This window comes from Salvelinus sp. IW2-2015, linkage group LG17, assembly GCF_002910315.2.
Source record: "Salvelinus sp. IW2-2015 linkage group LG17, ASM291031v2, whole genome shotgun sequence".
Lineage (NCBI taxonomy): Eukaryota > Metazoa > Chordata > Actinopteri > Salmoniformes > Salmonidae > Salvelinus > Salvelinus sp. IW2-2015.
The window spans coordinates 37,789,929-37,809,254 of NC_036857.1; the positions used below are offsets into that span (position 1 = coordinate 37,789,929).

A 19,326-nucleotide genomic window follows, 5' to 3' on the forward strand; every position below is an offset into this window, starting at 1 on the left:
ATGGTTGCACTCACACGACTCCCATTTACTCAATAAATGTTTGTTTTGTTCGATAAAGTCCCTCTTTAAATCCAAAAACCTCAGTTTTGTTCGCGCATTTTGTTCAGTAATCCACAGGGTCAAAGGCAGTCACAACAGACAGACGAAAAATCCGAAAAGTATCAGTAAAGTTCGTAGAAACATGTCAAACGATGTTTATAATCAATCCTCAGGTTGGTTTTAGTCATAATAATCAATAACATTTAAACCGGACAAAAACAAGAAAGGCATGCTCTCGGTCGCGCGCATGAAAAACCTCTGGGACACTCATTCAGACTGGTCTTACTCCCTCATTTTTCAGAATACAAGCCTGAAACAATTTCTAAAGTCTGTTGACATCTAGTGGAAGCCATATGAAGTGCAATTTGAGTCCTAAGTCAATGGATACTGTAATGGCATTCATTAGAAAACTACAAAAATAAAAAAAATCCCACTTCCTGGATGGATTTTTCTCAGGTTTTCACCTGCCATATCAGTTCTGTTATACTCACAGACATTATTTTAACAGTTTTGGAAACTTTAGAGTGTTTTCTATCCAAATCGACCAAATATATGCATATCCTAGCTTCTGGGCCAGAGGAGCAGGCAGTKTACTTTGGGCATGCTTTTCATCCGGAGGTGAAAATAGTGTCCCCTACCCTAGTCAGGTTAAATGCTCTACAACAAGCTAGTGTCCAACAAGCTTTCTCTACCCTTAACCTTGTTCTGAACACCTCCAAAACAAAGGTCATGTGGTTTGGTAAGAAGAATGCCCCTCTCCCCACAGGTGTGATTACTACCTAGAGCTTGAGGTTGTCACCTCATACAAGTACTTGGGAAATTGGCTAGACGGTATGTAACAGTATAGCTTCCGTCCCTCTCCTCGCCCCTACCTGGGCTGGAACCAGGGACCCTCTGCACACAACAACTGACACCCACGAAGCATCGTAACCCATCGCGCCACAAAAGCCGCGGCCCTTGCAGAGCAAGGGGAACAACTACTTCAAGGTCTCAGAACGAGTGACGTCACCGATTGAAACGCTATTAGCGTGCACCACCGCTAACTAGCTAACCATTTCACATCGGTTACAGGTACACTGTTCTTCTCCCAGCACATATCAAAGCTGCAGGCTAAAGTTAAATCTAGACTTGGTTTTCTCTATCGTAATCGCTCCTTTTTTCACCCCAGCTGCCAAACTAACCATGATTCAGATGACCATCCTACCCATGCTAGATTACGGAGACATCATTTATAGATCGGCAGGTAAGGGTGCTCTCGAGCGGCTAGATGTTCTTTACCATTCAGCCATCAGATTTGCCACCAATGCTCCTTATAGGACACATCACTGCACTCTATACTCCTCTGTAAACTGGTCAACTCCATATTCCCGGTTGCAAGACCCACTGGTTGATGCTTATTTATAAAAACCCTCTTAGGCCTCTCTCCCCTATCTGAGATATCTACTGCAGCCCTCATCMTCCACATACAACACATGTTCTGCCAGTCACATTCTGTTAAAGGTCCCCAAAGCACACACATCCATGGGTCTCTCGTCTTTCAGTTCGTGACTGGAACAAGCTGCAACAAACACTCAAACTGGACAGTTTTATCTCAATCTCTTAATTCAAAGAATCAATCATGGACACTCTTACTSTTGTGGCTGATTTAGGTGATGTATTGTTGTCTCTACCTTCTTGCCCTTTTGTCTGTGCCCAATAATGTTTTCACCATGTTTTGTTCTGCTACCATGCTGTGTTGTATGTGTTGCTGCCTTGCTATGTTGTCGTCTTAGGTCTCTCTTTGTGTAGTGTTGTCTCACTTCTCATTGTGTGTTTTGTCCAATATTTATATATATTTTTTAACCCCAGTTCCCCGCAGGATGCCTTTTGCCAGGACGTCAATGTAAATAAGAATTTGTTCTTAACTAACTTGCCTAGTTAAATAAAGGTTATACATTTTTTTAATTATGTGGATAAGACTCACAGACAAGACATTTACAAGACTAAAATTGTTTTATTGATCCTTTTAATAATTGTCAGGATTGTGCATCTCCTTTACAAAACACCCTGGCAGAGATGCAACAGCGGCCTCCACTTGAGAGGTGAGGAGTGGGCACATATATCAGGCTTCATGGCAGGGAGACGTAAAGCAATCCTTTTTGTAGTGGACGTCCATTCACATGACCCCAGCTACTGTGTYCTCCAATTATTTGAATGAGAAAGAATATTATTTAGCTTACCTCTTTATCCATTGTATATCTCAGACACTGATTTTCACTTAGCCCTAATTCCACATGAGAGGATGTCATTACATGATGTTCGAAATCAGCTCTGAAGCAAGAAAAATAGAAATGGACCGAGATTAACTTTATGAGGACCGTCCGTCTGCAAATGTTGGCGCTGCTGGATGTGAGCGTTGCCGCAGCCGGATCCTCTTTTTCCCGCATAACGAATAATTTATTTCCGTCATTGTTACAATATCAGTCTTTTACATAGCTAAGTTTCAACAATGCACTCCAGACGTTGAATTTAGCGCACTCAGTGAATGAATCAGTATAGATATTCAGCTTTATTTCTGCTGGATTTTTAGTAAATCGGCGCTAGCTAATTGACGTTGCTGGCTGCAGGAGAACCACTGGATGCTGTGTGGCTAAACTAGCCAGCTACACTAACGAATGGCTAGGCTTCTCACCATTTTCCATCAACTTGCTGTTTTTAGACAAAAGATACATTTTCGTTTAATGTTTAAAATACTCACAATCCATATCATCTCTATTCACGGGTATTAAACCGCAGTTTATCGATATTCAGGTTAAATCCGATTGTCATGTGTCCTGTGTGTTGGTAACAGCTGATGCTAGTTACCAGGAGAAACATCCACCAATAGCGAAAGCCCCTCTGTGTTGGACACACCCATGAGGAAGAGCACCATGTTTTGTGTAATACTGCCTGTCTAAACAGCCCAGGCCTACCACAGCGGAGAAGTATACTTTGCCTACCCTTACTAACTATAATACATTATATTCTGGCCATATCAGAGCTACAATTAATCAATAAAATTACATTTCTAATTTAAACAGCTAATATTTAGCTTGAAAAGTAAGAACCAGGGCAGAGAGCAGCCTGGGGCAGAGAACAGAAGGTTCGTTAGATTAGATRCCCAGTTGTGTCCAAATGTTCCCAAAAGCCATACTGCAACCCTCAATCAGAGCAGGAAAATGACACCACAAAAACATAATTAAACTCCCCAAATACATTGTGGACGACKGTCAAAAGTTGAACACTGTTTTATTCATTATAAATCAATGCATTTTATATAAAAAAGGCAAAGGGATCTGAAATGAAACCATTGTAAATGTAAACCTCACAAGAAGGGCACCACCTGACCTAGTTACAGACACTCAATGAGCCAATACACCTGGTTAACGATTCACTGTCACCAAAAGGCCTGGGCTATGTCCAAGTTCATTCAACAGTTGTGAATGGTTTAGAACCGAGTGTTGCAGACATAAATGCATGAGAGCATTACAAGCATGGCGACTAGGAGGACTATTGTGTTTTGTGCACTTAACACAACGGTCACTAGCAGCCAACACACATTCTTGACATGCTCACAAAACTAGAGTGAATAGCTGTCCAATGGTGTAAGATTRTTGAAAACTTGGTAAGGTAAATGAGACAAAAGCTTTGTGTAACGCCCCAATGYGACAGTCCTGAATGTAGCCCAGGTACAGCCACCTTCTGTTTGCACAAGACCAGGGCCAACCCGTAACACCTACCTACTCTAGGGTGTTCACAGATCTGAAAGAAATAGATGTGAAAGCTATAGGCATAAGTCCACAGGCCAAAACCATATCGCTTAGATGCGTCCAGCCATTTGGGATCTGTGAACACTAAAAGGGACAGGGGCTAGGGACCAAAACGGAACCGAGCCCTGGTTGTTAGTTAGAATAAGCTAAAACACTACTGCAGCCTAGAGCACTCAATGAGCAGAAGAGAGCATAAAAGAGTGGGATCGTTTTCGAAGAAATCAACTTGACATTTGAAAGGACTTATTGGTACAGTGCATTCAGACCTTCACTTATTCCACATTTCGTACGTTACAGCCTTATTCTAAAATTAATTCAATTGTACCCCCCCCCTCAAGCTAAACAATACCCCAAAATGACAAAGATAAACCAGACATTTTTGCTAATTTATAAAAATAAAACTGAAGTATAAAATTTACATAAGTATTCAGACCCTTTACTCAGTACTTTGTTGAAGCACCTTCACTGCAGATCTTCTCATGCTCTGTCAGGTTGGATGGGGAGTGTTGCCGCACAGCTATTTTCAGGTCTCTCCAGAGATGTTTGATCGGTTTCAAGTCCAGGCTCTGGCTGGGCCACTCAAGGACATTCAGAGCCTTGTCCCAAARCAACTCCTGCGTTGTCGTGGTTGTRTGCTTAGGGTCATTGTCCTGTTGGAAGGTGAACCTTCAACCCAATCTGAGGTTCTGAGCGCTCTGGAGCAGGTTTTCATCAAGGATCCCTCTGTACTTTGCTCTGTTCATATTCTGTCTGGTCACTCTACCATAAAGACCTGATTTGTGGCATGCTGCAGAGATGGTTGTCCTTCTGGAAGGATTCTCCCATCTCCACAGAGGATCTTTAGAGCTCTGTCAGAGTGACCATTGGGTTCTTGGTCACCTCCCTGACCAAGGCCCTTCTCCCCCAAGTGTTCAGTTTGGCATGGCGGCCAGCTCTAGGAAGTCTTGGTGGTTCCAAACTTGTTCCATTTAAGAATGATGTAGGCCACTGTTGTTGGGGACCTTCAATGCTGCAAACATTTTTTGGTACCCTTCTCCAGATCTGTGCCGACACAATCCTGTCTCGGAGCTCTAGAGACAATTCCTTCGACCTCGTGGCTTAGTGTTTGCTCTGACATGCACTGTCAACTGTGGGACCTTATATAGACAGGTGTGCCTTACCAAATCATGACCAATCAATTGAATTTACCACAGGTGGACTCCAATCAAGTTGTAGAACCACCTCAAGGATGATCAATGGAAACAGGACGCACCTGAGCTCAATTTAGAGTCTCAAGGGTCTGAATACTTATGTAAATAAGGCATTTGTTTATTTGTAATCAAATTGCTAAAATTCTACAACGTTTTTCGCTTTGTCATTAAGAGGACAAAAATGAACTTAATCCATTTTAGGATAAGGCAAAATGTAACAAAATGTGGAAAAAGTGAAGGGGTTTGAATAGTTTCCAAATGCACTGTATATACCCTAAACACTTTTTAATTTAGATAAATAAAATAAAAATTCTAGGAAGTAATTGGTATTGTCACTGTCAAATAAATGTTTAGTCTTAGGACATTATGCACGCTCGAGTACGACCACATCTTTGAACAAATCATGGTTGGCCATCACAACTACAGGCAATAGATAGATAGGCCAAGAATAGAACCCTTTAAATAGTCCACATTTCAAAACGCAACCCAAATCATCCACACTCAAATATTGTTTCAAAATTAAAATCAAGTTGATTTCACTGACCCCAAAAGGTAAAGCTCAGGCTCTGGTAATAAGGTGTTATTTGCGGACAACTAGATTTCCCTTAATGTAATATGAGAATTTAATTAGGCCTGCGTCTTTGGGTGAGAGGTCAAATCACCAGTGTTTCCAGGTCAATGTAAGCTGTAAAAATATGAGACTTGGGAAGGGGTATGGCTTTCTGGCACCTGGCTTTTAAAGCAACCTTATATACTGAGCTTTCTTTGTGAGTTTAGGGAGGGTGGGGAAAGATTAAAATGGACCACATGTCCAAATGACCAAAAACACACATTCAAGAAAAATAAAATAAAACAAATAACTTAAATAGAAGTGCTAAAACAATAGTTATTTGAGCCCTTTCATTAACCAGAAATAAAGCAGGGTGTAAGCGAATCCCAGCCCACCCCAACAGAAAAGGAGAGAGAGGAATAACAGTAATGGTAATACCAATTTGTCATCCATTGATTCACAGATGTACAGTTCACTTATAGGTCAGACTACGCCCACCCCAACCTCCCTTCCCAGAATTCTATAGTCCTGTAGTCAGTGCCCCCCCCAGGTCTGTGAGCCCCGTCCGCCCTCTGTTTCAAGTCTGTCTGTGCTGGAGGGAGAGCTCTCATCAGTCTCAGTGCATCCCCTGTCCTCCTCCTCTGCCCTCTTTAACTGCTCTTCCTTTCTCCTGCGCTCCATCTCCCACTCTACAAAGGTGTCAAAGAGGCTTGGCCAGGCCTCGTCCTCGCTGTAGTTGCTCAGGTCCGGCCCGATGGCCTGTGTGAAGTTGAGGAACATGTTCCAGGTGTCCCGCGAGATGCCCCGCACACCTGACGGGTTCTCGCCCAGGAAGTCCAGCCAGTGCTCGAGGATGGCTGGCGTGTCCTGCGTGAAGACCAGGCGCCACAGCGCAATGGCAATGTCACGCTGCAGTGAGCGCTGGCCTTCCTCAGCGTCCAGGCCRAACTGGAAGGTGAAGCGGTACAGCTCCTTGAAGTTCTCCTCGCCCTGCGCCTCCAGCAGCATGAAGGGGAACCGGGAGCAGATGCCCTCGAGACTGTCCGCCTTGATCGCCCTGCATCCGTCTACAAACTCCTTCCTATAGACAGGGCGGAGAAAAACAGGGCTGCGTTATAGACCACAACACAAGGTTATTATAAAAAAAGAAAATGAATCACGAAAAAACTATTTAGACAACTTAAATGAAATAATTAACAACACTGAAACTATATAAAATCAACATGAATTGTTTAGTTTAATTGTAAACTTTTTTGTTTCGTTTTATTGTAAACTTTGGCACAACAACAAAAAATCGAAAAGGGTTTTCAAGAGATCCAAGCTACAGAATCTGGCTGGTAAATGCTGCCAGAAGATGGTGTTGTTTCAAATAGGTCTACTTAGTGCGTCACTATCACTAGCTAACAGGGGGGGAGATTGCCTAAGTAGCTAACTTGATTCTTCTTACATGTACTACTAAAGTTAAAAAGCATTGGATTGGTGTAAGCATGGGCGAGAGTTTGCTTCCCCCATATTTTTTTGCACCAGTCTTGGCGCTATTCCTTTTGAATCCAAGTCACATTGAGATTGACTTTATAATTTCAACCTAACCTATGACCTGACCGATCACCTTTTGCATTATTGCCTTCTCTGTAGATTTTGTATTTATTAAGGATCCCCATTAGCTGCTGCCAAGGCAGGCGTATGTGTGTCTGTCTCTTCACAGTCCTCGCTGTTCTATAAGGAGTACTTTTATCCGTTTATCCTAATTTCCTACTGCTTGCAGTCAGTTACCTGATGTGGAATAGAGTTCCATGAAGCAATGGCACTATGTGGTAACATCCCCCAAAAAACACAATAACAAAAAACTCTGACACAAATAGTTCCGAGCCTCCACACATGCTTTCTGTCCAACACCAAAACTATAACTGCAACTAAATAATATAAAAACCATATAGAAATATTTTTGCGAAATAAAACTAGCAAATCAGGTCTGAAAACTAACAAACTAAACTTTAATAGAAATAAAATGTATATAAAAACACAAAACTTTAATAACCCTGCTGCAACATAATGTCAAACTTTGAATCAGGCAATAAGCCTTATGGAGAAAAMCCTGTCAGTGACAACCTGGGGCAATTTCAAGTCAATAAGCTCAGTTGAGAAACTCTTACCATCACTAGGCCTCAGCATAAACAAGTCAGGTAAAGTAAGCAAGGAAATAACTGTGCCTTCTTGGTCTCTCAACTCTTTTTCAGTAAGATAACGTGTAGCAGGCCCGGACACTTTACAGCACAGGGAGAGAAAGGGCAAGATGCCCCCTGAGATAAACTTGACCACATCCTGTCACCCTGCCATATTGCGCTTCTGTCGCTTCAGCACATGACACSCTGGCCAGATATGTCCTCTGATATGCCTTTTTTCCCCACCCCATTTTATACTGCAGACATTAAATCCGACCTGGTGTGAACAGCAAWGCCACAGTAAAAMTKTCAAMGTTTCTGGCTCTAGGTAGCTCAGATGAGAACATTTTGTTCTATGTAAAATGATCGTAAWAGGTCCAATTTTCAGACTAGGTACAACATTACATGACAATTGATGAGACAAAAATCATCTGAGGGATAGACAATCAGAAAGACACACTGTCCACTCCATACTCATCTTAACCACTCATTACAGAGTGCAGTGTCAGAGCCAGAGACTGATTCTATGTGCCCCCTACCTGTCAACTATAAAAAGTGTGAGCTACAGAGCTGCTGAAACGAGTGGGGGGGTGGAGTGGGGTGGCCAGCCAGAACAATGTTAATTGAAACACTGCACAGTAACAGGAAACTAGCCTAAAACAGACAGTGCAGGGCAGCAGTAGACATTTTTGAATTTGATCAGAGTTTAGCATCAGCCATTATGAGCTAATATGGTCTTTTTTGGACCAATACTTGACTTGAAGAATCTTATCAGAACATATTCTCTGATAATATCAGGCAACAACACATGGATGTAGTGTTTTCTTTGTCTTATAACTACCCCTTGACGACCCGTCTCTCACCTTGTAAACTTGCACATGGTGGCCGCCTGAAACTTCCAAGCGAGGACCAGCACACGGAACTCGGCGGGGTCCACGTACAGGTCATTGCAGAACCTCTCCATGCCCTCCTCCAAGATAGACTCCTCCTGCGGGTCCTTGTAGCAGCAGAAAAGCTCCTCGATGCGCAGCAAGGACGGCCCCTCCCGGTCTGCCACCGAGTGCTCCTCATTCCTCAGTTCCCCCATCATAGCCGATGTGGGGATCACCGTKGTCTCCACGGTAACCTCCAAGGCATTCTTGGTGCCATTGAACATGAGCTCACTGGAGGCCTTCCTGCTCAGGGCGCTGGGCTCGTCCTTGTGCCCTCCTCCCCCACTGCCTCCCGTGCCCCCGCATTTCTTGTGGTGGGACTTGGACCCAGGCTCCTTGTCGCCACTCTTGCTGCCGAGCGAGGACGATGGGTTCTTACACTTGGTGACACACTGGCCCATGTCGCTCTCTTTGGTCCTCACGGTCTGTCCTCCCCTCCTTCAGGCCCTGCCTGCCCCACCTAGACGCCTCTGCTCTGGCCTGGTGAGATGTCTCAACATGCCCTTGGGCCCTGAGACGGAGGAGGAGTCCAACACAGTCACACAGAGTCAGCAATAAAAGTGACAATGAATCACTGGATCAACAAAGCTGCGAGTCACAAAGGGTCAAAAGCCACAACACTGAGGTAATAATTACTAGAGAAAATGACCACTAAATGCTAAAGTTAGAAAAACATATGAAGAAAGGTGGAGTGCCTGGCAGCTTTTTGAAGCCTGGCCCTGGTACCATAGAAGCTGGTACTGTACCATGGAGAGGAGGGGGGGTCCAAATCAAACTGGAGGGCTGTATAAGTACGAAACACTTATAGAGAGGAGCCTTATACAGCATGGGTTATCATAGAAACACAGACTAAAATACTTAGAGACAACAAGATGTTTTTAACCATAGAAACCACAAGATAAAACAATTAGAAGTGGTCCGGCTCATACATACTACTAGCCTACACAATACCCTACCAGAATAGTTCGGAGATAGAGCAAGAAATGGGTTGGTGCTGATAAATACTTACAGACACTTCCTCAGAATGCATTGACCACTCTAGATGAAGGTGTCATCTTTTTCTGCTCCATTGTAGTGACCTTGACATCCGCAACGCTGAATGACATACACCATCTTGTCACCATAAGCATAATGTCATACAGGGGTGTTGTTCTCCCACGTGTAGATTCAGTTTGTTTACTTGCTGTGAATTTGTAATTTGAGATCGAGAAAGCAGTCAGTTACTACATAGAAGGGTATTCCGACAGCAAACTATAGCAACAAATATGCCCAAGCCTTCTCCTTTGTGGGAGCTTTTAATTATATACATTTGAAATATTTTGTGACTCATGAGAAATTCATGATAGCTTCCAGCTGTCGCAAGATTCATAAGCCACCTAGCAATTTCTCATGATTTGACGATGACACATTTAGCTACTAGAGAACCACCCCTGATCACATTTAGCTATTGAAACTATTCATGAGGAATGGAACTTCCGATCTAGTTCCCCGTGGACATGTACAGGTAAAAAGACCTCCTGTAAAGCTTGCAGTGCTTTTAATTATGTTCACCCCATTCTATTATGGCAAATGGAGATTATTGTTTTAGCTAGCTGAATAGGAACACATCTACCATTTCAATACTGAGGGGAATATCTAGTTAACATAGCTATCTACGTAACTATTTAGTTAGCAACCCATTTATCAAAATAACACTGCCAGAAAGAATCTAAACTAGCTAGTCTAGCTAACGTTAACTCATCTGAACGCGGCGTTGGCTAGTTGGGTCTTTTAGTTTGACCAACTAACAACATGCTGCCCTAATCAACATGACTGTCTAACAACTTCAGTAGCTGAATTCCATGACAAAATATAGCTTCGTTCGTGGCTTGCTATACTTCGCCGCCATCATACACTAGCTAGTGGCTGTCTAACTAGCACGTCATCATGTAGCTAGAGCGCTAACTTTACAGATAACGTTAGCTAGCTAGCATGCCATAGCTATAAACTTGTTTAGATAGTGAACAACAAACGTACCTTTTAAAAAGAAATGATTGTCTTGAAAATCGCGTACATCACTCCAATAACATTAGCTAGTAAAACAAAACGTTAGCTTGCTAGCTTAGGACACGACACAAACAAACATCCCCACATAGCTAAAAGGCTAGCTAACGTTAGCTAGTCAGCATCATAAACAAAACCGAGCGTTTCAGTTGACTTTTGCCTGATAAGAACGCACCTGGTTTGCAAACAACCGCCCTAAACGACTGACTTCTACTTTAAATTGACTGCTAAATCAAACAACTCAGATGAACCAGTACGAAAGGCTTACAGATTCTTTGTGTTTCGCCCTTATGTGGATATTAAGGGAATTTTCCCTGCATCACTTCCTCCCCGCAGAGCACCCCACCAGCGAGACATCTAGAAAGGTATGATAACCACTGATCTACAATGGATAAGGATGGGCTCCCCTGTTTAGATTTAGTTAAACATTGAAGTGGCTGGCAAAAATTCAAACGAACAGTAATCAACATTATGTATTAGGTGAAATCTTCCTCTTTGGGGTTGAACTTACATTTTGACTTTTGAGCTCMCGAGTGGCGCAGCGGTCTAAGACACTACATGTTTGTGATAGAGGCATCACTACAGACCCTGGTTCGATTCCAGGCTGTATCACAACCGGCCGTGATTGAGAGTCCCATAGGGCGGCGCACAATTGGCCCAGCGTCGTCCGGGTTTGGCCGTAATTGTAAATAAGAATGTGTACTTGCCTAGTCAAATAAAGGTTAAATAAAAAATGAAATTGTTTCGTAGCGACTTTGCAACACACTGATTGCTGCGAACGCGTTAATCAAATTACGTCAGTGTAATCGTCATCTCTATGCGACATGTTGACTAAAACGCTCACAGCATAGCAGGTAGGTCAAGTAATTCATAATACGACTATTTTGCAAGTCAGCATTAGGAATTAATGTTATTGTAATGTTGACATACACCGTTAGATATTCCTGTCCTAGATTACATTAAAGATAAGCATGTCATCATTAGCCAGGTATATTGGCTTGTCACTCTGCTAACTCTTTTTTAAATGTATTTTTTAATGTAGAAAAACCAGTATGCATACAAGAAGTATACAAATAGATAATGATAACATATGCTAGGGGGTACAACAAATGACATATTATACAAAAACATTAAAAGAAACACACATATTGATTGTTTTAACAGCTTTCTTCTTAGAAGAATGTTGAATAGTCTGCTCGAATGTACTGCTCGAATTCCTTACAGAAAACACTGAAGTGTTTTTTTTATTAGATATTAGTGAATTTACATTTATGAATATGACATTTTTCCATTAGCACAATTAGATTTGAGGTAAAATAGTTTTTATTTATCCTTATTATGGTTAAGGAAACCGAGCAGCACATTCTCCCATAAAAAAGTCACCCTGCTTGCTCACGTTAGCCCATGTTCATCAGCGTGATGCAGACCCCAGCGAGCTAATCCAAATTAAATCGACTCTGAAAATCAGTTCATTTAATTCTAGTGTATATACGATCAATGTCACCAGGGATGGGCTGTATGTGAAGGACTGTACTAAGCTGATAGCTATCTAGTGATTCTAGTCCCTGCTACAATGAAAATAAAAATTTCCCGATGTTATATTGCCACCTAGTGGTTTATTTAAACATGCGCGTACATGTATTATTTCCCCACACTTTCCAGCAGTAAACCTACTTCTGTTTCAGTAATAATTCAAAGCAGTTAACCCACGGCCATATATATTTCTTTTCAACTATCCAATGATGTTTGATCAGTGGTTATATCATTTCAAACAGGGTCCCAGTCTGACTCCCTGCATATGTTCTTTATATCCCCTGCTTTGTGTTGTTTTTAGACCAAATGACGTCAGCCACACGTAATCAGGTCCTGTCACTGTATATGAGGGTATTTCGGATCGCCCGGGGCTGGCAGTCCACACTCCCACAAGAGACTGAGAGCGAGAGACTGTACATTGTCCAGGAGGCCCAGACCCTCTTCAGACAGAACCAACAGGTAAAGATAGTAGGGATGGGCATTTGACATTATTTGACTGTTCGCATATTTTTTTTTCAAGTACTYGAATGGAAAAAGCCTTTTTGGGGAATGACCAATAATTGTCCAAGACCATATATCAGGCCGATATAGGCCTTTTCTAGTCCATCCCCTTCTATCGGCTATGCCGATAGTCCCTTTACATAGCAAAACTGCTGCTATGCCAGCCACTTCTGGCATAGCAGCACTGCACAATGCTGAGGAATGTCTAGCTGGGAAAATCAGCAGTAGTAGTAAGCTTGCTCATTCTCCAACAGAAAGGTGCACTGTTGAGAAATTGATTCATTGAGACAGTGACCAAAATCAAACTCCTGTTGCAAATATTAGTTTAGTTAATTCACTAACAATAAGTCTTGTGTCAACGTGCCCGGACATGCATGCATTAAGCAAGCAAGCTAGCTAGCTAAGCAGATAAATATGACTTGCAGTGGTGGAAAAAGTACCCAATTGTCATACTTGAGTAAAAGTAAAGATACTTTTATAGAAAAYGACTCAAGTAAAAGTCAYCCAGTAAWATACTACTTCAGTAAAAGTCTAAAAGTATTTGTTTTTAAATGTACTTGAGTATCAAAAGTAAATGTAATTGCTAAAATATACTTAATTATCAAAAGTAGAAGTATAAATCATTTCAAATTCCTTATATTAAGCAAGCCAGACAGCACAATWTTCTTGTTTTTTAAATTCATGGATAGCCAGKGGCACACTCCAACACTCAAATTGACAAAGGAAGCAAATCAAACTTTATTTGTCACATGTGCCGAAGACAACAAGTGTAGACTTTAGCGTGAAATGCTTACTTACAAGCCCTTAACCAACAGTGCAGTTCAAGAAGATTTAAGAAAATAAACTCAGCAAAAAAASAAACGTCCTCTCACTGTTAACTTATGTTAATTAAAGCAACAGCTCTGGTGGACATTCCTCCAGTCAGCATGCCAATTGCACGCTCCCTCAAAACAAACTTGAGACATCTGTGTCATTGTGTTGTGTGTCAAAACTGCACATTTTAGTGGCCTTTTATTGTCCCCAGCACAATGTGCACTTGTGCAATGATCATGCCTTTTAATCAGCTTCTTTCTATGCCACACCTGTCACGTGGATGGATTATTTTAGCAAATGCTCATTAACAGGGATGTAAACAAATTTGTGAGAGAAATAAGCCTTTTGTGTGTGTGGAGGGAACGGTCGGAACGCAATTGAGTGAATGAGACACAGAGGGGAAAGGGAATTTATGGAGAAGAACAGTGTGATGCTTGGCTTGGTTTCTTTTTTGTTGTGCCCCGCAAATGCACATGTACAAATTGAACACTAGAGTCGAAGCAAATTAACGTTGTCTTCAAGACAAAATGTAACTTGCCGGTTCAGGTAGCCACAAAGCTCATTCCACCAAATAATTKTACAGTATTTGAAAAAAAAWKTGATCTTTGGTTAAAGATCGAGATTTGACGTCCGTTGAGTACTCTATTACTCATTCCTATCCCTAAAGGTTGTCTGGTGTAGCTCAAATTCTTCTTTATCTGTTGTTCTGTGTATCCCTTTTAGCTGACAGATCATACTGAAATAAAGAAGTGCATAGACGAATGTGAGGCAAGGATAGGAATTGGTAAGTGTCAATGACTGACGTTTTTAATGATTTAATTTAGCAATGTATCTGGATAATTCACACACTGTTCACACTTAAATGCTTTGGTGTGAGAATGTGACATTTTTCCCCACTCTAATTTGCAGGTCTTCATTACAGGAATCCCTATCCAAGACCTGTAAGTGACAGACATCTAAACCAGAACAAATGTTTCTCTCTCAGGAACTATTGTGTCATTTCACTATTGTCTAATGTAATGGTTTTATTTTGGTTCTTTAATTGCAGCTCTACCTGCCTATAATGGGACTGGCAACCCAGAAAGGCAGGAAGCTGAAAGCACAGCAACGCATGAGGAAGCAGGCCAAGCCGGTTTACTTACAGTCACATGACGAAGACAGTTGAGACTAGATTAACTCATGTTGCCAAGGACAGGAAGACTGTCACTGGCTGATCTCAGGAGGAGTTGAGTTCATATGACCACAAAGTAATTTATATCCAATGTTCATAACGCACATCAATGTTCATCAAGCACATTTCAATGTGCACTGAAATATCCAATCCATCATGTCTGTGCAACAGTATACTTTACCAAGTATATTTATGCATGCATTTCCTGACAAAAGCTGTTATGTAAATGTCAGTCTTGTCTGTCCCATAAGATAGTCAGCCAAAAAGATGTATGATATTGTTTTGACTGTATTTATTCTTTCAATAAATTGAGTTTTGATAAATACCACTCCTCTGCATTTATGCTTTCAATAAATAGATAAAAAGTCAGATGAAATCTGTCAGGTAGAAAAATACTTATATTCCTCAGTACTTTTCCGATACTTTTTAGCCAGTAGTTCTGAAAGTAGCGCTCACGAGCCAAAAGTGGTCCCGAAAATGTTGTACTTCACAATCACATTGTTCTCTAGCCTCTGTAGCATGCACAAAGATAATTTAAAAAAACTCTAGTGTTCATGAGCTGTGTACATGCATGGCTTCACCCCACAACCTCATTGGACAATGCAGTGCCAATCGGACCTTGCGTCCCACTTTAAACCTTGCAAGCTCATTGGGCATCATTCCACCTGCAAATCAACATTGTCTGTCATGCTTGGTTCTGGCTAATTCCCTTTGTTGTACAGACTGGTAGAGCAATCAAGCGATTGTGATAATGTAATTTATACAATGGAAAAGTTATAACCTACTTACTGTATGTTTGCATCAAATTACCTATCCTTTAAAGTCATGTAATGATTACAGTGCCTTCAGAAAGTTTTCACTTCCTTCATCATCCAGTTTGCAACAAGGCACTAAAGTAATACTGCAAAATGTGTGTCAACGTGATTATGTTTTTGTCCTGAATACAAAGTGATATGTTTGGGGCAAATCCAATACATCACATTAGTGAGTACCACTCTCCATATTTTCAAGCAAAATGGTGGCTGCATCATGTTATGGGTATGCTTGTAATTGTTAAGGACATGGGAGTTTTCAGGATAAAAAATAAATGAATGGAGCTAAGTACAGGAAAAATCCTAGAGGGAAACCTGGTTCAGTCTACTTTCTACCAGACACTGGGAGATTAATGAACCTTTCAGCGGTACAATAACCTAAAACACAAGGCCAAATCTACATTGGATTTGCTACTAAGAAGACAKTGAATGTTCCTGAGTGGCCGAGTTAGTTTGGACTTAAATCTACTTAAATATATTGCAAGACCTGAAAATGGTTGTCTAGTAATGACCAACAACCAATTTGACAGAGCTTGAAGAATTTTGAAAAGAATAATGGGCAAATGTTGCACTTACCCAGAGACTCACAGCTGTAATCGTTGGCAAAGGTGCTTCTACAAAGTATTGACTCAGGGGTGTGAATCATTATTTAAATGAGATATTTTTGTATTACACTTCCAATAATTGTACAGACATTTCTAAAAACATGTTTTCACTTTGTCTTTATGAGGTATTGTGTGTAGATGGGTGAGAAAAAACATAGAATTAATCAATTTTGAATTCAGGCTGCAACACAGCAAAATTTGAATTAAGTCAAGAAGTATGAATATATTTTTATAAGGCACTATATATATAGGTCTAGTATTTGCCTACATGATGAATGATGATCGCTCCATTCATTAAAATGGATCGCTACTACAGACAGTGAGTCACGTGGCCGTGGCTTGCTATATAAAGCAGGCAGACAGTTACTGTTCGATTGGACGTTAAAATTGTCAAATCGAGTGACCTAAGCGGCTTTGAGCGTGATATGATCGCCGGTGCTTGGTACGCCGGATCCAGTATCTCAGAAACAGCCCCCCTTCTGGGCTTTTCAAGCATGACAGTGTCTAAGGTTTACCAAGAATAGTGCGACAAACAAAAAACATCCAGTCAGCGGCAGTCCTGTGGGTGAAATCAGCTCGTTGAGGAGAGAGGTATAAGGAGAATGGCAAGAATCGTGCGTGCAAGCTCACAGCCGGGCCATAAGCAGACCAATAACGGCGCAGTAMAACAGAGCTGTGAAGAACGGCATCTCGGAACGCACAACTTGTCGATCCTTGTTACAGATGGGCTATTGCAGCAGACGACCACCCCGGGTTTCCCTCTCAGCTAAAAACAAGAAAAAGCAGCTCCAGTGGGCACGCAATCACCAACACTGGACAATTGAGTGGAAAAACATTGCCTGGTCCGATGAATCACGGTTGCTGTTGCGTCATGCTGAACGCATGACACAGTCWGGATTTGACGTAAGCAGCATGAGCCAATGGACCCCTACTGCTAGATGTCAACGGTACAGACTGGTGGCGGTGGTGTAACGGTGTGAGGAATGTTTTCCTGGCACACGTCGGGTCCCGTGATACCAATTGAGCAACGTTTCCMGTGATATCAATTGAGCAACGTTTCCATGCCCCCAAAGTATTCAGGCTGTTCTGGAGGCAAAGTACCCGGTAGTAGATGGGTGTACCTAATAAACTGACCACTGAGTGTATATTGTTGTGAGTGTACATAGAGTCAGTGCAAGATAGGGTCAATGCAGATAGTCCGGGTAACCATTTAATTAACTATTTGGCAGTCTTATGGCTTGGTGATAAAAAGCTGTCTCAGAGCTTTTTGGTCCGTTTGCTGGACGGTAGCAGAGTGAACAGTCTATGGCATGGGTGGCTGGAGACTTTGGCAATTTTTCGGGCCTTTTTCTGACACKTCCTGATGTAAAGGTCCTGGATGGCAGGGAGCTCGGCCTTCGTGATGTACTGGGCTGTTCGCACCACAGTCTGTAGCGCTTTGCRGTCGAGGGCGGTGCGTTTGCCGTACCAWGCGGTGATGCAGCCAGTCAAGATGGTCTCAATGGTGCAGCTGTAGAACTTGGATACAATGCCAGCATACAGTCATCTGTGAAAGTGTGAGACGTACGACAGACAAGTTCAAATGTGCACTWGCGCACAAGCAGGTGAAAAGCTAAGAAAGCTCTGACAGAATGCGCTTCTGTGGAGAAGCATAAAATGTTTATAATGATGACATTGGTGCACAGTAAATTGACCAGTATTACTTACTGTTGATTTTTTTGTACTTTTCTAGTGTTGATTCAGGAGTTAAATTAACTCCAAGTTTTACATKAATACTCATTGGTGTAAAAGAACCCCAGTATTGGTATTAATACCCAGATTTGAACCAAAGCCACACCCATCATTATCATATTTCCCAGGATGCTCTATTGCAGGTTGATTTTTAGAATTGTTTGTTTCAATATCTAGTATGTTTTTGCATGTACATTGATTGATTGATTAATTACTCTTATGCTACTCTAATATATATGACATACTTTTAAAAAAACKAATCCAATCTGTTACTTGGATTTATTGCACCCATTACTGAAATGGTTGTTCCAGTTTATATTCTTTAGGTAGTTTTATGTGTCACCTTTCCCAACCCGAGCAGTCATTCAAAATGGAGGTTGCTGGTGAATTCTGTCTGTATTCCAATAAGAATTTTAAAAAACTCTTACCAAGACAACATAATGTGACTTTGAGGCCTGATGTGGCCTTATGAAATATGTATTGTAGTAAATAATTACATTTGAATGATAACATATTTGCATAGGATTTCACTTGGTGAAGGTCACAGCACTGAACATGAATAAATGCAACAATCATGTCTATGTCACTAACAAATAGTACTTGGTGGTAACTCTACATTTCACTCGAAAGGCAAAGCACACTGGGAAATATGCAAATAAGGCTTTACACACCGCAAAGTTTTAATTTAAGACAGAAGATTATGGACCCAAATAGAATAGTGTTAAACGTAACACTGCTGTGTGACAATGACAACCTTGGTTACCTAGATTAGAGAAATCATGTAAAAAACTGCCTAATAAGATATACCAAATCAAAAAGTGTGACAAAGCTGAAGAATGCTGAAACATAAGCAACATTACTTGAAAGTGAGGCACATCCTGGGCCAGAAACTTGGAGCTCTGAGCAGCAGAACACTCGTTCTTATCCGGGTATGTCAGTTTTAAGTTAACTGCTGGAGTCAGGACTGATTTGACGACGCACATTGTACCATAGTCATAGTGATCCTGCGAGGACAGCTGCTCTGAACACAGGCGGTAGGCCACCAGGTTGTTTGATTTATTTTAGTTTTTWGTAATATCTTGGTTCCCACCCCCCACTTCCCGCAAAGGAATATTTTTTTTTATATCAATACGCCGTACAGTAGGTGGTAGCAACACGTCAATAGGTGTAGTCTGCCATAAAACTTTAAAGAAGAAGGTGGCCACCAAGGCTGGCTCTAGCCTTTTGGGGGCCTTAAGTGAGATTTGGTTGGGGGCCCCCCCCCACCAAGCGGTTTTGTTGTTGTGGCCCCCAGCTTGACAGCAGAGAGAAAAATGTACATTTTAAAGTACATTTCCTGCAATTCTACACAATTTGCAATGGGGAATATAGAAAATGTTGAAGTTGAAGTAAAGGTCTCGAACAGTCATTCTGATTCCCATGTAAAATAGCCTTTTAAATTACTAAAATATCACCC

At 41.5% G+C, this 19,326-nt stretch overlaps 2 protein-coding genes across 7 annotated transcripts; one reads left to right on the plus strand and one right to left on the minus strand.

Moving 5' to 3' along the window:
• Window positions 1-3,289: 3,289 nt before the first annotated feature.
• On the minus strand, window positions 3,290-11,416 carry LOC111977051 (DCN1-like protein 3). 5 transcript variants are annotated; one of them, XM_024006317.2, is made up of 4 exons: window positions 11,216-11,416; window positions 9,671-9,844; window positions 8,593-9,172; window positions 3,290-6,648 (listed from the first exon to the last, which is right to left on the minus strand). In XM_024006317.2, exons 3-4 carry the CDS (start codon window positions 9,060-9,062, stop codon window positions 6,102-6,104), a joined length of 1,017 nt encoding a protein of 338 aa, XP_023862085.1. In that variant the 5' UTR covers window positions 9,063-9,172; window positions 9,671-9,844; window positions 11,216-11,416; the 3' UTR covers window positions 3,290-6,101. The 5 variants fall into 5 exon arrangements, with proteins under 5 accessions (XP_023862085.1, XP_023862084.1, XP_023862086.1 ...); XM_024006316.2 differs by lacking the exon at window positions 11,216-11,416 and adding an exon at window positions 10,973-11,055; XM_024006318.2 differs by lacking the exon at window positions 11,216-11,416 and adding an exon at window positions 10,678-10,841 and having other exon boundaries at window positions 9,671-9,756.
• On the plus strand, window positions 10,979-15,047 carry LOC111977052 (LYR motif-containing protein 1). 2 transcript variants are annotated; one of them, XM_024006321.2, is made up of 5 exons: window positions 10,979-11,069; window positions 12,539-12,696; window positions 14,275-14,335; window positions 14,461-14,492; window positions 14,600-15,047. In XM_024006321.2, the coding sequence occupies exons 2-5, from the start codon at window positions 12,544-12,546 to the stop codon at window positions 14,714-14,716; spliced, it is 363 nt and encodes a 120-aa protein (XP_023862089.1). In that variant the 5' UTR covers window positions 10,979-11,069; window positions 12,539-12,543; the 3' UTR covers window positions 14,717-15,047. The 2 variants fall into 2 exon arrangements, with proteins under 2 accessions (XP_023862089.1, XP_023862088.1); XM_024006320.2 differs by lacking the exon at window positions 10,979-11,069 and adding an exon at window positions 11,460-11,558.
• The last annotated feature ends 4,279 nt before the right edge of the window (window positions 15,048-19,326 follow it).

Excerpts from the sequence above, each read along its gene's own strand:
- LOC111977052 (XM_024006321.2), top strand. The coding sequence starts at position 12,544 with ATGACGTCAGCCACACGTAATCAGGTCCTGTCACTGTATATGAGGGTA. Across the intron at positions 14,336-14,460 it reads TGAGGCAAGGATAGGAATTG|GTCTTCATTACAGGAATCCC; the intron begins GTAAGTGTCAAT and ends TCTAATTTGCAG. Across the intron at positions 14,493-14,599 it reads GGAATCCCTATCCAAGACCT|CTCTACCTGCCTATAATGGG; the intron begins GTAAGTGACAGA and ends CTTTAATTGCAG.